The 23,068-nt window shown below is 36.7% G+C and overlaps 1 protein-coding gene across 1 annotated transcript in view; it reads right to left on the bottom strand.

Annotated features, from left to right (window-relative positions):
• HAT1 (histone acetyltransferase 1) overlaps positions 1 to 22,742 on the bottom strand; it is a gene marked incomplete at its 5' end in the record, with an annotated part of 53,462 nt that extends 30,720 nt beyond the window's left edge. The window contains 5 exon segments of the mRNA XM_082841041.1: positions 1,708 to 1,828; positions 5,627 to 5,702; positions 17,621 to 17,725; positions 22,650 to 22,700; positions 22,703 to 22,742. Coding sequence (XP_082697167.1) covers positions 1,708 to 1,828; positions 5,627 to 5,702; positions 17,621 to 17,725; positions 22,650 to 22,700; positions 22,703 to 22,742 — 393 coding nt within the window.
• Between the last annotated feature and the right edge of the window lie 326 nt (positions 22,743 to 23,068).

Raw genomic sequence — 23,068 nt, 5'->3', positions numbered from 1 at the left:
CCATACTCTTGGCTTTCTCCCCACAGCACACTTGCCTGATAATGAATCTTCTAATTTTAGTGTCTTCAGAACAGGCTGAGAATCTCCGAAATCATCAAGTCCTAGATCTTTTTTGCTTAACAGTTCTTCCCTCAATTTCTCTCTTTCCTCTCACATTTTACGAAAAGCAGGAAACCAGGCCAAAGCTTCAATACTTTGTTTGGAAAACTACTCAGCTAAGTATTCAAGTTTATTGCTTACAAGTTCTCCTTTCCACATTAATGCAGGACACAATTCAGCCAGGCTTTCTGGCATTATACAAAAAAGATCTCCTTTACTCCAGTTGCCAATAACATGTTCCTCATTTCCTTCTGGGCCCTCACCAGAGGCACCTTTTACTGGACTGTTACTAGTACTAGAAGGCATTCCTATTTCTATCAACATTCTCTTTTATAATGATATAGTATGTATTCTCTAAGATGATAAAAAAGTTTTCTCTCCCATGGTCCTAACTTTGCTCTGAGTCCTCACCAGCAGTGCCTTTAACATCCATATTTCTACCAACAGTTTGTTCAAGGCAAACTTGCTTTTTCTATCATGTGTCTCAAAATTCTTCCAGTTTCTACCTATTACACATTTCTAAAGACATTTCTACAGTTTTAGTTGTTACAGTAGTATCCCACTCCCTGGTACAAAAATCTGTATTAGTTTCCTATGGCTGCTGTACTAAATTATCACAAACATGGAGGCTTAAAACAACAGAAACGTATTCTCTCACAGTCTAGAGGCAAAACCTAAAATCAGTATCACTGAGCTGAAATCAGGGTGTCATCAGGGCCACACTCCCTCCAGAGGCTCTGAAGGAGAATCTGTTCTTTGCCTCTTCCAATTCCTGGTGGCTACTAGCGTTCTCTGGCTTGTGGCCACATTACTCAGCCTCTGTGGTCACGCTGCCTTTGGTGGGGCCATAATTCAGCCTGCCACAGGTGCATACGCTTCATACTCTCTGCCTTTACCCTCTTTTGGTTCATTTGCTTCAAATAGTTTTATAATGTAATCAGCTTAATTATCCATGTTCATAAAGGAATATATATTAGGAAATTTGGGATTAGAAATATGGCAAGAGAAATTTTAATAAGAAAATTGTACATGAAGTAAATGCAGAAAATTTAGCTAGTTCCCTCCATCTTAACTTTGGGGAAAATAAGTACTTTTAATGTTCAAAATAAAAAACTAAAGTTGGTAAATAAAATGCAACTCTGATCAAGTGAAGGGTTTGTTTTGTTTTGTTTTGTTTTGTTTTTGCGGTATGCGGGCCTCTCACTGCTGTGGCCTCTCCCGTTGCGGAGCACAGGCTCCGGACGCGCAGGCTCAGCAGCCATGGCTCACGGCCCAGCCGCTCCACGGCACATGGGATCCTCCTGGACCGGGACACGAACCTGTGTCCCCTGCATCGGCAGGCGGACTCTCAACCACTGTGCCACCAGGGAAGCCCAAGTGAAGGTTTTTATGGAAAAGGTCCACTCAGGAAACAGATCAGGCTAAGGATCATGATCACAGCGTTAACTGGAATGACAGGCAGACAATCATCTCCATGACTAAATATTAAATATGTGGTTTTAAAGCTGCTATATAACAGATTCTCTCCTCCCTCAAACCTTTACATCTTATACTCTGTTTTATACTCAATTGGAAAACAGTTAAAAATAAATTTATTTCTGTTCTTACCTCTACACAGTCAAAGTTCTCATCAACTTTAGATGCATATTCAACACGGAACATCGTTGACAGGCTACCAGCAATATAATATAACAAGATCTTCAGACCCTTGTAACCAAAAGCAGTTTCACTAAAAGGGGAAAAACAGCAGTAATCTAAGACCCGAAAATGAATCTTTACAAAGTCATGACAAAGTATTAACCCTACATATAAACAAGTTTAACTTCATGGGTAGTTTCGAGATTTTAAACTATACTTATTAAAAACAAATACACAAACGAACCATACTGAATGAAACTGGGCCTCCGCTTTCCTCATTTATAAAGTGAGAGAATAATAACACCTACCTCAAGGATGTTTTATGGGTTAAATGAACAAGTTAATACATGTAAACTGTGTATAATATTGACTGTCACATTGTACAAGTATACTACAGCTACTGTTGCTACTACTAGAAGGCATTTCAAATCAGAGACAAGCAATGTCAAATTGATTCCTGGCTAGGCAAGCGGCTAAGATGTAGCCTTAGCCCAGTGCTTCCAACTTACCACTTGCATCCATCACCAACATCCAGAGCTGCTGAAAGTGGTGAGTGATAGTACCTGTCTGATCACACCCCACTTACGAACTCAGAAAGCAGATCTAGAGCTGCTGCTATTTTTTTCCAACCTTGCTCCCCGCTACCCATCTACGCCTTGCTATTCCCTTTTTCAGCTTAAAAAAAAGTCTTCTGGGACTTCCCTGGCGGGCCAGTGATTAAGAATCCGCACTCCCAATGCAGGGGGCATGGGTTCGATCCTTGGTAGGCAGAGATCCTGCACACTGGCCAAAAAAAAAATCCAGAATAGGTAAATTTATAAAGACAGAAAGTAGATTAGTGACTACCCAGGGCTAGGGAGGGCAGGGGAAAGAGGGAACAACTGCTAATTGGTCACAATGGGAATTTTGGTGGGAGTGATGAAAATTGGCAGTGGCAATGATTGCGCAACTCTCAATATGCTAAAACCCATGGAACTTTACACTTTAAAAAGGTGAATTGTAGGGCTTCCCTGGTGGCGCAGTGGTTGAGTCCTCCTGCCGATGCAGGGGACGCGGGTTTGTGCCCCGGTCCGGGAAGATCCCACATGCCGCGGAGCGGCTGGGCCTGTGAGCCATGGCCGCTGGGCCTGCGCGTCCGGAGCCTGTGCTCCGCAACGGAGAGGCCACAACAGCGAGAGGCCACAACAGCGAGAGGCCCGCGTACCGCAAAAAAAAAAAAAAAAAGCCTCTATCATACAATTCAGCTTTTTTTTTTTTTGCGGTACGCGGGCCTCTCGCTGTTGTGGCCTCTCCGTTGCGGAGCACAGGCTCCGGACGCGCAGGCCCAGCGGCCATGGCTCACAGGCCCAGCCGCTCCGCGGCATGTGGGATCTTCCCGGACCGGGGCACAAACCCGCGTCCCCTGCATCGGCAGGAGGACTCAACCACTGCGCCACCAGGGAAGCCCAGAGGTTTTTTTTTGAAGGTGAATACTGAAAGAGTGGTTAAAAGAAGCAGTGTCATTTCCAGATTTCTGTCTAGGCTACCAAAACAAAATATGAGCAGTGTCCATTCTAGGACTCTGAAAATTATATGTAGTAGAAAGGAGTGGCAATGACACTAGGATCAAGATCAATGTCATGGGTCCCAAGATACAGAGTTATCATGATTATGTGATTGTCATCTGCCTACCTTAGAGGAGGGGTATGCAAGCACACCACTTTTAATGACATGCAAAGTGAGTGTGCAAAATGCCATTAAGAAGCAGTACCTGTGAAATTAGATCCTACTCACTAAGATATTACCATAGAAAGAGATTTTAAATAGCAGTAAGAGGAAGAGAACAAAATAAAAAGCTCCTTAAAGACAGAGATACAAAGAGAAAGCATTCTTATTTTTATGGTATAATAAAACCTGTTTAAAATATGAAAGGCTCAAATTTTGGCACAAATCAATATATAGTAAAATTCAGTTATTAATATTTAAAAGCACATAAAATGCCTAATCTGATGTATTCATAAGAAATTCTCAAGAAACTTGTTCCATGAAGAGACATTTGTCAATTTAAAAACACATTAAATAAATATGTCCAAAATGTTGAAATAATGCATAGAGAAAATAGCAATAAGAGGGAATATTTTAAATGTCAACTATGTCTAAACACCCTTTCCTACTAAAAAAACCATGGTTCCTTGAGAATATGCCCGACTCCAGAACTAGCAGAGGAAGTACAAGGTGAACGTGGAACACCTTATTGTATCACAAGGTAACATGTCCTCAAAATGATGACGATATATCAAAAGGACTCAAAAAGCCAGTTTGAAAGAGCCACTTGTTGAATCTGTGATAATTTGAGCATCAAATTAATAACAATAAAAGATTATAACCCATTAAGTTAAAAAAAGAATCCCTGAGTCTATTCTGATATAAACAATACACAAGGGGAAAAAGAGAAGCTGTTTTTTATAGTAGAATGCAAACTAATAACTGCTGAAGGTGTGGTAGAGTTAGAAAATCGCCATTTTACAATCATAGTAAAATACTGACAGGAATCATTAACAGTTTTAAAACTACTGAGCGAAAGTTTGATGGGAAACAGGATATTTTCACTCTCAGACTATCTCCCCACAGATTACATATAAATAACAAAGAAAAGCCCAATAACCTTTTAGTGGAGAAATCTGGCAGATACCTCGAAACTTAATGACCCAAGTTAGCTTAACCAACAATGGGACAAACTGACCTCATGGACTTTCTGATATGACACACTGAGAAGGACATATACAACTTCTGTTGTGGTACTACAAAAATATGCATTATCTGAATTTAATCATGAAGAAACAATCAAATGAGTCCAAAATGGTTTATAAAACTAGCCTATTCTCTACAAAAACGTCAGTGCCATGGAAAACAAAGCCTGAAGAACTGTTTCAGACTAAAGGGACTAAAGAGAGATGACAACTAAATGCAATACGTGATTCTAGATTGGGTCCAGGATGGGGAAAATTGTTATAAAAGAATTACTAGGAATCAACTGGCAAAGTTTGAAATGTGGATTATATTTTAGAAAACAGTACTGTATCAATGTTAAATTTCCTGAGTTTTGATAATTCTACTATGGTTACTGTCCTTGTTTTTAGGAAATACATACTAAAGAATTTAGGAGTAAGAGAAGATATATCTGCAACCTACTCTCAAATGGTTCAACAACAACCTATCAATATATTTATATAAGAGAATGATTAAAGCAAATATAGCTAAATGTTAAAATAACTGATGATTGTAGATAAAGGATATACAGAATATTATTCTTGCAACTTACTGTAAATTTGAAATTTTCTTCAAAATCAAAAGTTAAAAAAACAAAAGGTGATGGACTATTCTAATAATGTAATGAAGGTATAGGAAATTAAAGAATTGTGCTGAATAGCCCAGGACGTATCTTTAAAGTTGCTTCTAAAAATAAATTTCTCTTAATTGCTTATTTACTTGTCCCAGAATAAACTTAAGCTTTCCAGATTTAGGGGAGTGTTTTCTAAAAGCAGTATAGCAAAATGGTAGGAAAAAAGGAGTAGTTATGAATATGGGCTCTGCAGTCAGACTGACTAAATCTGAACTTCAGCCATTCATATGTCCTTAGGCAACTATCCAATCCCACCAATGTTAATGTTACAAATGATAATACCATTGCTAAGATTATGAGAATTAAATGAGATAATGCACCTATAGCACTAAATGATAGGTATTATATAGTAGATTGGTGTCTCAATGTAAAAAATGCCATTCTAATATATATTTTAAAATAAATTACATGAAAAATAACAGTAAGGAAAATAAATTCTCATCTCTAAATTAAAAAAAAAATGTTTTTGCCATACTAATTTGACAAATATCTTACTAAGTTACTTACTCATCCCCAAAGAGTTGATGGGTATATTCAGGAAAGAAAGTTCTAATGTCATTCTCAAGATCTTCAGGAAAACGAACTGTTTAAAAGAATAAAAAATATAGAGATATTAACAATATTAAAGATGACAGGTATTTCCAGTTTAAGAATTTCAGTATAACTAGGATACAGCCAACATTTTTCTTACTTAAAATGTCACTTTTCCATTATATGATTTATACTGGATTCTCATGAGGAAAACAAACAATGAAAATCAGAATATTACTTAGAGTGCTTCAGCGTCAAAACCCTACTGATTCTAAGAATTAGAAAACTAGGCATGACAGAGGCATCTGATTTAATTTTTACTTTTCTGGTATGTTTATACACAATGCAAAGAGTAAAAGGAAACAAAACCAAAAAAGCACTTTGAGATGAGAAAAGCTACAGTACAAAGGAAACAAAAACAAAGTGCTATAAGAAACATTCTGAGAACAAGAACAATCTGAGTTTGATGAAGCTCATAGCATCACATCATTCTTTATGACTGCAAGATGATGATGTTTATGTTGTTCCTAGATTTCTTCCTTTTCTTTTTTGCTATTAAAAGTAACGCTGCAATGACATCCTTAACAGTGCTATACTTTTAGAAGTATACATAGAGTAAATTCCTGGCAGTACAAGTGCTGAAAAAAGTACTGAAATATTTTTGCAAATACTGCTTAAGTGCCCTTTAAAATACTGTAAATACACACCAGCAGCTACTTAAACTCCTTTGTTTCTCCCATATCCCTGAGAATACTCTGTACCCTCAACTTTAATTTCTACCAATCTAAGATGGAAATGGGTATCTTGTTATTTTTATTTGCATTTATTATGAGTACTGATATTACTGGACTTTTTCCCAATATAATTTATCTTATGAAGAAAAACTACCAAAAAACCCAAACAAACCCTTAAGCAATTGAAGACTGAAAAGATAACTGCAGATGAAAAGTTTCTAAAACTGTCCTTGTAGAGCAGGTCATTCACAGGGTGCCAAAGTTATCAACTAGCAGCTTACTGATGTACAAAAGGAAAGAGAATCTTTTCACTGTAGAGATCTGGTGGTCACCATCTTTCCAAGTGATCTCAAACTTAGAATCACTCATTGTGGGACAGACCAACAATATGTGCCTCTTGATTCAATGCAACATAATGCATACAGTATCACCTATGAAGTTTTCTTACTGAAAAATTTTATCCTAGCTCGAATCCAGCTTTATATCTTCCAATTTACAATAGAGAAGAGAACAAATTAAATACCAGCAAAAGGAAATAGACAAATCCAGAATGCAGATTTGTTTAATAATTCTATGTAATGACTTTACTCTGCCTAATAAATCAGTGGCATCGGGAGGGAAAAGTTCCATGGGTAGGAGGGACTGTTCTGGATTAAAAGAGATTAAAGAAATACCCAACACAATGCATGATTCTTGAGGGGATTCTGGTTTAAATCTTTTTTCTTTTTTTAAGCCACTGAAGACTTTCCAGAACAACCAGGGAAACCAGAAAATTTCATGATACCAAAGAATTACCACTAATTTTCTTAGGTGTAATAACTGTGTTGTGGTTATATATGTGCATACTCATATATTAGGACATGTGCTATGAGCAAATTCATGATGTTCAGAAAGCTACTTTCAAATAATTCAGCAAAAATACACACACAATAAAGCATATATGGAAAATGTTAATTGTTAAATCTAGGTATAGGATATACAGGTATAATCCTATTCCCTCAATTTTTCTGTGTTTGCAAATTTTCGTAATGAAAATTGAAAGAAAAAAAGGCCTGGGAAAATACAGCAAAATGCTACGATTTGAAAAAGCTGAGTGATGGAATCAGAGATATTCATTAGTTGCTTGTAATTTTTGCATGTCTGTAATATTTCATAATAAGAAAATAAAGTAGTCCAATATGTCTAGACTCATTAACCTAAAAATTCCCAACTGCTGCATCTTTAATACTTTAAAATGTCTTGAAGTCTCTAGAAATTATTAAAAAATAATTTAAAAAAAAATTAATTTCAAGCTACTGCTTCTAATATGTATAGCACTTTGGTAATGATGGGTAGAGACATGGATAGAGAAAAAGACAAGTAATGAATAGGAAAAGTGTAAGGTTAGTTATGATAACTATTTCTATAATTTGGATTGGACTTCTTCCAATACCCACTCCTGACATCCAAATTAGTGAGGTTTTACTATTTTAGCATGGAGTTTAGTCCACAGAAGATAGGAACTAAAAGAAAAAGTAAAGTGATGAATCTTTTAGTTAAAATGAAGTAAAACTTGGGCTTCCCTGGTGGTGCAGTGGTTGAGAGTCCGCCTGCTGACGCAGGGGACACGGGTTCGTGCCCCGGTCCGGGAAGATCCCACATGCCGCGGAGTGGCGAGGCCCGTGAGCCATGGCCACTGGGCCTGCACGTCCGGTGCCTGTGCTCCGCAACAGGAGTGGCCACAATAGTGAGAGGCCCGCATACCGCAAAAACACAAACAAACAAACAAAAAACAAACCAAAAAAAACCCCAAAATGAAGTAAAACTCAAATAGCTTAAGGCAAATATATACTTAAATATTTATTGGCTTGAGCAGATTTGATTAGATTTTAAATATACGAATCCAAGAGAAACTCTTTAAAACCAGTGCTGTGTAGTTAATAAAGGATTCTTTTACTATCCAATAAGTGAAGTTTTAATATCAGTCCTTATCGTGAAACTTGAAATATGAAAATTTGTTCACTGTACGACCTTTAACCACACTGGGCAGATTTCTAAAAAGTTGCCTAAAAGTTCCTGGCATTACACATTGAGAAAATACCATGGGTTAAATTTGATTGAGATTAGAATGAAAGTAATCTCCTCAAAAGAGGGTTTTTAAGGTAAAAAGTCCTGGGCCTTAGACAAAAGGAACCAACAATTGGTGCTAGGGGCACAAAGAATGGAGGTTAGTCCTTTTAATAGACAGGACAAATGTGAGTTTTCTATTCTCATTTTAAAAACCCTCAACACTTATACAAATGTAGTAATTACTATGAAAGGGATGAAACCAGATCTCTAAATCTGCCTACTCTGGGCATATCAAATAAACAGAGTTATAAAATATGAGGGCTTCTGTGTCTGGCTGCTTTCACTTAATATGTTGTCACGGTTCATCCATGTTGTAGCATGTACTAGTAGCTCATTCCCTTCTCGTGGCTGAACATTATTCTACTGTACAGAGGTGCCGTATTTTGTTTATACACTCATCAGTTAACGAACATTTGTGACTATTTGAATAATGCTGCTATGAACGTGTGTGCACAAGTTCTTATGTGAAAAACATTGTTATTGGATATACATTTAAGGAGCAGTCACACACAAAATAATAATGTTATTAATAATATTATTACTTGTCACTTGAACATTTACTGTGTGTCAGGCAATTTGTTAAGGATTTTATAAACATTATTGTAGTTAATCCTTGCAAGAGCTGTACAAGGTAGGTAACATTACTGCTTCCATTTTACAGATGAATAATGCAAAAAAGAATAATTTGCTCAAGGTTACAAAGTCGGTAATAGTGAGTTTAAGGCTGACTCAATCTGACATATATATATGTACATGAGAACACATACGAAGTGCTGTTACGTCAGTAAAGCAAGAGAGCAAGCAAGCAAACCAAATATCAAGCAATAGGAGAATGATTAAATAAATTATATAAATGTGAAATGGTTTATATAATCACTAAACATCATGTTACTGAGATATTTGGTGACAGAGAAAAATGTTCACAATGTACCTACAGTTAAGTGAACAGAACATGACACTGTGACCTGAATTTTATAAAAGAGAAATAATATAAGTGAATATATAATTTAAAAAACTAGAAAGAAATATCCCAAATTACAATACTGAAGTAGTTATTCTGGGTGACAGAATTACAGGTTTAATTTTAATTTCTTATATTCTTCAGCACTTTTTAAAATTTCTGCAAAATATGCATTATTCCAATAGAGAGACAATATAAAAACTGAAATAATTTAAAATAAGCACTAAAAATTTTCTTTCCAAGAAAAATTATGTCATTCACATCTGTGGAGACAAATGGAAGATCAGGGCCTGAAATACTAAATGGCACCTTATTGCCAACATAGGACCTGCAATCAATTTTCTTTTTGAATATACATCCTATTGTTTCTACTCCTATATATATAGTTCCTGTATTTCCTAGTTCTCCGAATCACTTCTGTAATTTTTGGAGGGACAAAGAAGCATAAAAGAAGATACATTACATCTCCGGGCTACTGTAAATAGAGCTGCAATGAACATTTTGGTACATGACTCTTTTTGAATTATGGTTTTCTCAGGGTATACGCCCAGTAGTGGGATTGCTGGGTCATATGGTAGTTCTATTTGTAGTTTTTAAAGTGTCCATCATCAGATGAATGGATAAGGAAGATGTGGCACATATATACAATGGAATATTACTCAGCCATAAATTGAGCTATTTGTAATGAGGTGGATGGACCTAGAGTCTGTCATACAGAGTGAAGTCAGAAAGAGAAAGACAAATACTGTATGCTAACACATATATATGGAATTTAAGAAAAAAAATGTCATGAAGAACCTAGGGGTAAGACAGGAATAAAGACACAGACCTACTAGAGAATGGACTTGAGGATATGGGGAGGGGGAAGGGTGACAAAGCCAGAGAGTGGCATGGACATATAAGCTGTGACAAAGCCAGAGAGTGGCATGGACATATATACACTACCAAATGTAAAATAGATAGCTAATGGGAAGCAGCCGCATAGCACAGGGAGATCAGCTCGGTGCTTTGTGACCACCTAGAGGGGTGGGATAGGGAGGGTGGGAGGGAGAGAGACCCAAAAGGGAAGAGATATGGGAACATATGTATATGTATAACTGATCCACTTTGTTATAAAGCAGAAACTAACACACCATTGTAAAGCAATTATACTTCAATAAAGATGTAAAAAAAAAAGATACATTCTACATATGTCTTATTAGCCAAAAACAAAATTAAGAAATCACCAATGCATGTTAATCAATTATTAAAGTTTAATTAAATACTTAGGCGTTTAACATATGTACAACCCACTAACAGGTGCTCATATTGCAGATATAATGGGTTCTAGCTCTCAAGCAGCTTCAGAGATGCCACATATTCCCCACTGTATCTAGTTGTACTCTAGACTATAAGTTTATTCATAACCCTGTGTTCTTTAAATAACTGAAATCTTAAGTGCTCTGGCCAACATATATTTTCCTGAGTATACTAAATTCCAGCGCTATGGCAGAAATAACACATGAGCCTAGAACATCTTGTTCCAGAAAGTAATCAAAAAACGAAGTAATCAAATAATAAGGAGGACGTAAAAAAGACACAGAAGCCAACTTGATCTGGCCTCCCACTGGTCAAGTCAGGGACAAATTGACCACCAAAATAAATGATAGTAACAGGTTATAATTCATTAAATAAAATAGGAAATAAATGAAAGAATTGAAAGTTTAATGAAAAACTGATAGGATGCAATGAAATCTGCACATCACTTCTGTGATAGTCCTAACAAAGATATACAATCTGAAATAAATGATACGCAAACATGTGCCAAACCCAAATTGAGGGACATTCTACATAATAACTGGCCTGTAATCTTCAAAGTGTTAAGGTCAGGAAAGTCAAGAAAAGACTGACAACTGTTCCAGTCTGAAGGAGACAAAAGAGACAGCCTGGAACACTCCTTGAGATATCCTTGAGGTATCTACACGATTCACAGATTCACTTTACTTAGCATCTACTCAAATGTCACCTTAGTTGTAAGACCTGATCACTCTCTATTTTCTCCATAACACATATCACATATCACAATGTGTCATGTATTTAATATGTCTGTTTCTCATAATGAAAATGTAAGTTCAATGAAAAGAGGGACTGTTTGTATACTGCTCTACCTCTAGTGCCGAGATAAGTGCCTGTCACATAGTACACCTAAATAAGTATTTGCTGAATGGTAGTAAACTTAAAACAAAGATCATATCAGTAGAACTAACAATACACTGTATTTTTATAATTGGTTATATGGTTTTTTAGTAGAATTTAAAAGAGTATACTGGAGAGTAAGGGATAAAGGAAAACAAAACACACACTACATAGGAAAAGAGGAATGAGAAAGTATAAGGAAGCAACAGAAAAAGATGACAAAAGCAACAAACAATAAATGTAACGGAGATATACTGGTTAGATTAAAAAAATTTTTACAAATCAAATTCAGTATGTTCTCTATAAATGACATGCCTAAAAGGAATGACAGGTTAAAAGTAAATGGAAGGACAAAAAAATGTAGCCTGTAAAACACAAAACCTGAAAATGCAATCTAAATTGTATTAAGGCAAGAAAAGCATTAAATGGCCTAAGAGGACAATCTCTTCAAAATGATTAAGGTGAATTATTTCAAGCCTTTAAGGAACAAGTATACCTAATGCTTTAAAAACTGCTGAGAGTAGGAATGGTAAAGTGGGAAGGCCATGAGAAATAGTTACAAAGAGTACAAAAGCTGACCTTCACCTTCCCTAAAAAGAAAGCCTTGAGGAGAAAAACACAGACCAAGATCATCTATAAACAATAATGTAAAAATATTTAAAGATAATATAGTCTTCATCAAAACAAAATATCTCGAGGTACTGAAATGCAAGGATGGTTCAAAATCTAAAGATTAAAAAATAAAATTATTTAAATATTATGTTTTACATTGTATATAAGATAATATAATAAAAATTATTTCCAGGGAAACCAAAATGGCACTCAATAAAGTTTAATATGCATGTTTGAATAAAAACTCTTTGCCAACTGAAAAATACTCTCCAATGTAATAAGCCAGGATCATGTTTAGTGGAGAAATAACAAGAACCATCATCATTAATTTAAGGAAGAGGAATGACGGCTATCATTTTTTAACACTGTTCTGAACGTGCTAGCCAACGCAAATTGAAAAGAGAACAAAGTAAGAGGTATATATAGAAAAGAAAGTGAATTTACTAAAATGTTCAGATGCTATGATTGCATGCTTGAGAAAAACAAAGAAAATCAGCTGAAACCACTCTCCACAACAGTAGAAGAATCCAGTAAGATTATCTGTTTTTAAAATATATTAAAACAACAATGACAACAAAAAATATATTAAAGACAAAACTCAATGAAAAAATATGCAAAGGATCTGAACAGATACTTCTACAAAGAAGATACACAAGCAGCCAATAAGCACATGTAAATATGCTCAATGTCATCAGTTATTAGGGAAATGCAAATTAAAACTGCAGTAAGATGTCATTTCACACCTACTAAGATGGCTATATATAAAAAAATAGTAAGTGCTGACAAGGATGTGGAAAAAGTGAAACTCATACATTGCTGGTGGGAATGTAAAATGCTGTAGCCACTATGGAATATAATTTGGCAATTCCTCAAAAAGCTAAACATAGAATTATCATATGACCCAGCAATTCTGTTCCTAGCTATATGGCAAAAGAACTGAAAACAAGGACAACAGACAACTATATCTCGATGTTCACGGCAGCATTATTCACAATTGCCAAAAGCAGGAAACAACCCAAGTGTCCATCAACAGATGAATGAATAAACAAAGTGTGGTATACAACAGAATATTATTCAGCCATTAACAGGAATGAAGTTCTGATACATGTTACAACATGAAACATTTGCTAAGTAAGTTGAAAATATTATGCTAAGTAAAATAAGCCAGACACAAAAGGACAAATATCCCACTTAAAAAAATATCTAAAATAGGTAAATTCATAGAGATAGAAAGTAGATTAGAGGTTACCAGGGGCTGGAGGGGAAGGTGAATGGGGAATTACTGCTTACCAGGAATATAGAGTTTCTGTTTGGGGTGATAAAAAATTTTGGAAACAGTGGTGATGGCTGCACAACACTGTGAAGGTAGTTAATGCTACCTAATTGTATACCTAAACATAATTAAAGTGACATATAGAAAAAAAGATTCACTCTTTCTACAGTAACCTACCCCCAGAGCACTGGACCCATGTGGGAAAAGTGTGCCTATCAATCCCTCACACACAAACTGAAAATAGCTTGCTATGGGAGAAGAATCTTGGGATAAACCTTAGTGTAATTATTGGTATGCAGTCAAGAGTTAAAGTTATCCCATGTGTCTAGTACAATGCCTGTCACATGGTAGCTTTCAATAAACATTTCTCCAGAGAAAGTAGAAGGGGAAGGGAAAGAGGGAGATAGGAAGAAAGGTTGTTTTGAGGGAAGCAAATTATTGCTGCTGACTGTAAGAGATTAGACTGACCAAGTAACCCAGTCAACTTTAGTTCTGTCAAATATGTATAAAATTTATGTAAACTAGATTTTGATGTGGGAAAAAGATATGTGTTAAGAATTATTTTCCATAGTTCTCCCATACACAATAAAGATAGAAAATATAATGGACGAGGAGATCCCATTTATAATAGCAGTAAAATAGATGAAATACCTTGGAATAAACTTAAGAAATGTATATCATCTGTACATAAAATTTAAAACTCCACAGCTAGACATAAAAAAAGACCTGAATAAATAGAAAGATATTCTTGCTATTAGAAAGGAAGATTCAGCAATGTAAAGATGTTGATTCTCCCCATACTAAACTTAAATTTTAACAGGATCTCAATTTAAAAAAAATCAACCAAACACCTCTTTGGAACCTGATAAAATGTCCACCTAGAAGCAGACATTAGAGAAAACTCAGGAAAACTCTTAAAGAAATGAGTGGGACCCAGTCACACCATATACAAATCACAACATTTACTGTAACAGTACACTAATGGCTCAGGGGAAAAAAAAGGCCCCAGAGTAAACCCAAGAATATATATAATATTTTAGTATGATTAAAAAAGAAATTTTAATTGTTGAAGACAACAAATCAGCAGCTAGATAACTGACTAAACCATCTGGAAAAGTATAAAGCTGGATTCCTACCCTATGCCTCATCAAGATAAAGATTCAAAGGTTTCAATTTAAAAAGAGAAAAAAAATCGACAAATTATTAAAAGAAACAATAAATAAATCTTTTCATAATCTTAGAGTAGGAAGGACCTTTTTATAAGACACAGTGAAAACTCATAAAAGAAAAAGAAATTTCCCTAGATAAAAAATGTTAACTTCTACATAACAAACTCACCAAAACTCAAAACAGGGAAAAAAGTACTTGCAACATATTACCAAAGAAGGGCTGATTCTTTTAGAATATAAAGGATATACTTCTCTTAGGATTAAAAATCAATTTTAATTATCAAATCAAAAAATGGTCAAAAACTGTGGGGGGAAAAAACCTCAGAAAATAATGTGTTGGTAAGGATGTGGAGAAATTGGAATTTTTGTGCACTGTTGGTGGGAATGTAAAATGGAGCAGCAACCACTATGGAAAACAGTATGGAGGTTCCTCAAAGAATTAAAAATATAATTACAATATGATACAGCAATCCCACCTCTGGGTATATATCCAAAAGAATTTGAAGCAGGATCTCGAAGAGATATTTGCACACCCCTATTCACAGCAGCATTATTCGCAATAGCCAAGAGGTGGAAGCAACTCAAGCGTCCATCAACGGATGAACAGGTAAACAAAACGTGGTGTATACATGTAATGGAATATTATTCAGCCTTAAAAGGAAGGAATTCCTGCCACGTGCTACATGGATGAATCTTGAGGATATTATGCTAGGTGAAATAAGCCAGTCACAAGAATACAAATACTACATGCTTCCACTTATATGAGGTATCTAAAGTAGTCAAATTCTACAAACAGAAAGTAAAAAGGTGTTAGCAAGGGGCTAACAGGAGGGGGAAAACAGGGATACAGAGTTTCAATTTTGCAAGATGAGAAGGTTCTGGAGATCAGCTGCACAATAATGTGAGTATAAATGCTAAACACTACAGAACTCTACACTTAAAAAAGGTAAAAAATAGTAAATTTTAAGTTATGTGTTTTTCACTACAATTGCAAATTAAAACAAGAAGCTATTTTTCACCCATCACAGGGGCAGGGTGTTCTGCTTTGTTTTTTTTAATGATAATATGCAACACTGACCAGGGTAATAAGTAAAAAGGCAATCTCAAATTCTGGTGTAAGCACAGGTACTTTTTTGGAAGGCAATTTAGCAACGGCTACTAAAGTAGAATATGTTTGTAACCCTTTGACCTAGCACAGTGGTTCTTAAACAGAGACAATTTTACACACAACCCTCAGGAGATGTGACAACGTCAGAAGACCTTTTTTTTTTTTTTTGCAGTACGCGGGCTTCTCACTGTTGTGGCCTCTCCCGTTGCGGAGCACAGGCTCCGGACACGCAGGCCCAGCGGCCATGGCTCACAGGCCCAGCCGCTCCGCGGCATGTGGGATCTTCCCGGACCAGGGCACAAACCCGTGTCCCCTGCATCGGCAGGCGGACTCTCAACCACTGCGCCACCAGGGAAGCCCCAGAAGACATTTTTGATTGTCACAACTGAAGGAGAATGTTACTGGCATCTGGTTAATAGACAAAGAATGCTGCTAAACATCCTACAAAGTACAGAATAACAAAGAATTATCTAACCCAAAATGTCAATAGTGCTGAAGCTGAAAAACTCTGATCCAGCATTTCAATTTCTAGCCACACACTCTACAGATCACTCACACAAGTGGGTACATACATATGCAACGATATTTACTGGAGAATTACTTTTAATAGCAAAAGAGGAGAAGCACATCTCCCGACAGAGAATACTTAAATAAGTTATGATACAGTCATACTATACTACATAATTTAAAAGAATGAGGTAGATCTATATATAGTTACAAGGAATGATATTCAAGATACTATTAAGCTAAATAACAAAACAGCCTTACAACAGTATCCTGGTTTTAGAAAACTAATGTATGTACAAGAAAAAAAAACTTAGATCAGTATTATCTTTTTAGTGAGGCATCAGGGCACCATTATCTGTCACTTTCTTTATATTTCTGTTATGTTTGTACTGTTTTAAATAATAATAGCTAATATTTATTGTGAATTTCTAAATCAAATTGTTTAAGCACTTTACTTGTATTTAACCTCATATGTAATCTTTACAACCACTATACAGTAAGTAATATTAACTCCATTTTAAAGATGAGAAACCTAAGGAATGGAAAGTGATGGAACCAGAATTCATGAGCTTATAATTATTTCTTAAATAGCTTTATTGAGTTATAATTTACATCCCATAAACTCAACTGCTTTAAGTGTTGTAGCATGTATCAGACCTTCATCCTTTTTATCGTCAAATAGTATTCCATCACATGGATATACCACACTTTGTTTAACCGCTTACCAGCTGATTGATATCTGGGCTATTTATTTTGGCTATTGTGAATGATGCTGCTGTGAACATTCATGTACAAGTTTTTGTATGGACAAACATTTTCATTTCTCTTGGGTAGATACCTAGGAGTTGAACTGTTGAGTCATATTGCAAATATATATGTTTAACTTTTTAAGAACCTGCCAAACTGTTTTCCAAAGTAATTGCCTCATTTTATGTTCCCATCAGTAACATATGCAAGTTCCCCACATTCTCCCCAATACTTATTTTCTATTATTTTTATAAGCAAATAAGTAAAAGTAAATACTTTTAAGAGGCTGAGACCACTTATACCTGTCACTTTTTGCCACACTGAACTTTCTATATGTAAACTCTGCCATCTCTCAAACATCAACCCACACCATGACATAAACCAAGACTTAATAAAATCTGAATGTGTTCAATAAGTGTAGAAAACTAAACATTAAATTGCAAAAACAATACAATAACTATACAAATGTCTGCAATAAAATGCTCTTACATAAAATTCTACTTCAAATTTAAAAAGAAAGATTATATATACACACACAGTACACACGTAATACTACTTAGAAAAGGCATACATACCTAATTTTAGTTCAATTGCTGTGTTGGTGTTACATTTGTACTCTGCCAGTTTCTTCTCAACTGCACTCTTGTATTCAACCAAAAATTTCTCCATAGCACCAAATCCTAAGAAAAAAGGTTTTTAAAAAGTCTAGGTGGAAGTGGTTTAATTAGTCAAACCTACAAATAGAGTTCTTATTAGAACTGGAATAAAGGTAAGACTTACAACATGCTAGCAGATCATAGATCTCCATATACTCCTACATAAATGTACTGAGTATGACTGTCTCATCATAAAACAGAAAAAAAATTACTTTTGAGATAGAGGCTTGTGAATTAGACCTGCTTTACATAAATGAGTAAAGCTGATAATTAAAATGACAGACTATTGACACTTCTGAATATTTAATATTAACATAAATTACCTGCTAGGATTTATACCTAAGTAGCCTTTTTAAAAGAAATATAAAAAGGATGCTACTGCTCCGCTAAGAATCAAGGTGAGAATGTCCTTTGATAATTACAGGATAGCATTTTATTTCTAATACTGAAAAAATTCTACCCAGAGTACTTCCAGATCAACTATTAAAAAAACCAACAACAGAAGGCAGGCATACAGGGAACCTACCTCAACATAATAAAGGCCATATATGACAAACCCACAGCCAACATCGTTTTCAATGGTGAAAAACTGAAACCACTTCCTCTAAGATCAGGAATAAGACAAGGTTGCCCCCTCTCACCACTATTATCCAACATAGTTTTGGAAGTTTTAGCCAAGGCAATCAGAGAAGAAAAATAAATAAAAGGAATCCAAAGCAGAAAAGAAGAAGTAAAACTGTCACTGTTTGCAGATGATACGATACTATACATAGAGAATCTTAAAGCTGCTACCAGGAAACTCTAATCAATGAATCTGATAAAACAGCAGGATACAAAATTAATGCAGAGAAATCTCTTGCATTCTTATACACTAATGACGAAAAACCTGAAAGAGAAATTAAGGAAACACTTCCATTTACCACTGCAACAAAAAGAATAAAATACCTAGGAATAAACCTACCTAAGGAGACAAAAGACCTGTATGCAGAAAACTATAAGACACTGATGAAGAAATTAAAGACGATACAAACAGATGGAGAGATATACCATGTTCTTGGATTGGAAGAATCAACATTGTGAAAACAACTATACTACCCAAAGCAATCTACAGATTCAGTGTAATCCCTATCAAACTACCAACAGCATTGTTCACAGAATTAGAACAAAAAATTTCACAATTTGTATGGAAACACAAAAGACCCTCAATAGCCAACACAATCTTGAGAAAGAAAAATGGAGCTGGAGGAATCAGACTCCCTGACTTCAGACTATATTACAAAGCTACAGTAATCAAGACAGTATAGTACTGGCACAAAAAACAGAAATATAGATCAGTGGAACAGGAAAGAAAGCCCAGAGATAAACCCATGCACATATGGTCACCTTATCTTTGATAAAGGAGGCAAAAATATACAATGGAGAAAAGACAGCCTCTTCAACAAGTGGTGCTGGGAAAACTGGACAGCTACATGTAAAAGAATGATATTAGAACATTTCCTAACACCATACACAAAAATAAACTCAAAATGGATTAAACACCTAAATGTAAGGCCAGACACTATAAAACTCTTAGAGGAAAACATAGGCAGAACACTCTATGACATAAATCACAGCAAGATCCTTTTTGACCCACCTCCTAGAAAAATGGAAATAAAAACAAAAATAAACAAATGGGACCTAATGAAACTTAAAAGCTTTTGCACCACAAAGGAAACCATAAACAAGACAAAAAGACAACCCTCAGAGTGTGAGAAAATATTTGCAAATGAAGCAACTGAGAAAGGATTAATCTCCCAAATATACAAGCAGCTCACGAATCTTAATATCAAAAAAACAAACAACCAAATACAAAAATGGGCATAAGACCTAAATAGACATTTCTCCAAATAAGACATACAGGTTGCCAACAAACACGTGAAAGGTTGCTCAACATCACTAATCATTAGAGAAATGGAAATCAAAACCACAAGGAGGTATCACCTCACACCAGTCAGAATGGCCATCATCAAAATATCTACAAACAATAAATGCTGGAGAGGGTGTCGGGAAAAGAGAACCCTCTTGCACTGTTGGTGGAATGTAAACTGATACAGCCACTATGGAGAACAGTATGGAGGTTCCTTAAAAAAACTAAAAATAGAACTACCATATGACCCAGCAATCCCACTACTGGGCATATACCCTGAGAAAATCATAATTCAAAAAGAGACAGGTACCACTATGTTCACTGCAGCACTATTTACAATAGCCAGAACATGGAAGCAACCTAAACGTCCATCGACAGATGAATGGATAAAGAAGATGTGGCACATATATACAATGGAATATTACTCAGCCATAAAGAGAAACAAAACTGAGTTATTTGTAGTGAGGTGGATGGACCTACAGTAAGTCAGAAAGAGAAAAACAAATACCGTATGCTAACACATATATATGGAATCTAGAAAACTGGTACTGATGGACCTAGTGGAAGGGCAGGAATAAAGATGCAGACGTAGAGAATGGACTTGAGAATGTGGGATGGGGGAAGGGTAAGCTGGGATGAAGTGAGAGAGTAGCAATGACATATATACACTACCAAATGTAAAATAGCTAGCTAGTGGGAAGCAGCTGCATAGCACATGGAGATCAGCTTGGTGCTTTGTGACCACTTAGAGGGGTGGGATACGGAGGGTAGGAGGGAGGTGCAAGAGGGAAGGGATATGGGGATATATGTATACATATAGCTGATTCACTTTGTTATACAGCAGAAACTAACACAACATTGTAAAGCAATTATACTCCAATAAAGATGTTAAAAAAATACTAATAATGCATAGAAAGATTATCTCAGGAAGGATACACAAGAAACTAGTAACCACTGTTACTTCTAGGATAAAGAGAAGGAAAGGGGACAGGGTTAGGAAAGAAAATTTTCACTGTATTAGCAAAATTTTTGTAACCATGTGCATGCAGTCATAGGCTACTGGAATAACAAAATGGTTTTAGTACAACGTGGCTACCCATCAATGTATATAATAATTAACAATGGAAGAAACCATTATGAAGAGAAACTTTCAAGCAAAGATGACAATAAATCTCCTGACAAAATGATCATAAAAATTAGGAAAAATTCAGGGAAAAAAGTTCATGAGCAGAAATGAAAAATGGGGTACAATGACATGCCGCAAACTTCAGTAAGCGGTTAAAACACACATATACACAATGTGTGGAACACTTGAAGCAGTATAGTTTAATGGTTTGGAGTCAGAACTGCTGGATTCAAATCCAGGCTTCACTATTTACTTACTAGATCTGTGAACTAGAGCACATTACTTGGTTTCTCTGACCCTACTGGATAAAAATGGTATAATAGAACCCATCTCAAACATCATCTATAAAAGTGAGATAATAAAACCCACCTCAAGGCATTTATGTACAATCTAAGCAACAAATCATACATTAGTTTAATCCCCACAATTCTATAAGACAAGTAGATACTTTATCAGCCCTATTTCATATTCAAAAGCTCAGTTAGAAAGAGGTTTGGTTGGGCTTCCCTGGTGATGCAGTGGTTAAGGATCCGCCTGCCAATGCAGGAGATGCGGGTTCAACCCCTGGTCCGGGAAGATCCCACATGCCACGGAGCAACTAAGCCCGTGTGCTGCAACTGCTGAGCCTGCGCTCTAGAGCCCGCGAACCACAACTACTGGGCCCACGTGCCACAACTACTGAAGCCGGCGCACCTAGAGCCTGTGCTCCGCAACAAGAGAAGCCACCACAATGAGAAGCCCACACACCGCAACGAAGAGCCAGCCCCTCCGCTAGCCGCAGCTAGAGAAAGCCCACACACAGCAACGAAGACCCAACGCAGCCAAAAATAAATAAATAAATTAAAATTTAAAAAAGAAAGAGGTTTTACTCCTTAAAGGGCACCCGATTACTAAACGGTGGGACTGAGATTCGAATTTAGGTGTAATTCTTATAACACTACACCCTGTGCAATACACGTGTCCCCCCTCTTTTATAGTACCAGTGTACCCCCAAATCCTACAGTCTCTATTTGGTAGAAGAGCCTTTCCTTAAACACCTGTAGAGCTCATGCTATAGCCTATGTATCCAGCACATCCATAAAAGTGTACTGAGACTACTATAAAGGCAATGGGGAAAAAGAAAAGAAAAAGAAACTGTCCATTACTTCAAAAGATATGTAAATGGATTAAAAAAAGCATATATTCAACCCAAAACAATCTTTATAAACGTACAGAATAATGGCAATTATTAGTTATTAAATGTTGTGAACTGAAGAGACTCAATAAAGAAGAGGTGGATAGAATAAACACAAGAAAATTAAAATAGACACCCTCTAAAAGAGAAGTTTAGATTAAGGAAGAATGTTTCACTGTCTCTCTCTCAAAGGAAATCTAAATAGATCTTAGTAATACTAAAGTGTGAGGCATTAAGGAGACTATTACGGAGTCAATCAAGATTCAAATGAGAGCCCTAGTGCAGGGCAAGACAGCAATGCGCTAGCTCAGAAGTTGACTGTAGTGGAAGGCGAAGAGAGACCTGGAAGAGAAGAGTCTGAGCATTAAAATCAGCTGGCGGGAACAGAACCAGACTAGTGGATGAGGCAGCAGTCGGTAAAGGGAACGAGAAGAGAAACAGGCGTCCAGGCACCTGGCACCTTACAAGCCCAAATCACGACGCTTTCTCCTGGCCTCTTCGGCCCTCCTAAGGGCCAAGTTCCCCGCAGAAGGTGCAGAACCCCGAGCCGTTGGGGGCGGGGGCACGAACCTCGGCGGACAAGGAGCTGAGCTGAGAGTTCCGCGTTTCCAGGCTTAAACAGGCCTTCTAGAAACCAGGCTGCAGCCCGAAAGTTCCAGGCGGGCACTGTCACCACCGTCTCAGCGTTCTTTCCCAAACCTGCCCGCCCCCTCCCCTTGGTAAACTTTTCCCGGGAACTTACCCGCCATTTCCGAGCTCCGAGCACCCGCGGCCGAGGAAGGACGAATCAACCCGCGCGCTCCCTAGCCGGAAGTGAGCACACTTTCTGACGCATTTCCCCCGCCCACCCCTGGCCTGGTGCTGGCCAATGAGAGGAGGGGGTTCGAGGCGCGGGGTGGTGGAAGCGCCTCGAGAGGCAGGGCTAACACGGCAGGGAAGGCTCGGACGGTTGCCTAGCCACGGCCAGCGCAGTCAGCCTCTTTGAGGCTTGAATTGGAGGAGGAGGCCGCAAAGGGATATTCTCTGTTGAGATGCTCGCTGACTCGAGGAGAGTTTCTTTGGGGGTGATTTGCATAATATACATACCTCTGGCAGTTTTCTATTCCCCCTAAACGATGTTTTGGAGACTGTTAGAAAAACTTTTCCCTTGGCCTGGACAGT

The sequence above is a fragment of the Leucopleurus acutus genome, assembly GCF_964270905.1.
Source record: "Leucopleurus acutus genome assembly, chromosome: 6".
NCBI classification, from domain to species: Eukaryota; Metazoa; Chordata; class Mammalia; order Artiodactyla; family Delphinidae; genus Leucopleurus; species Leucopleurus acutus.
This window is presented reverse-complemented; position numbering and strand designations above follow the sequence as displayed.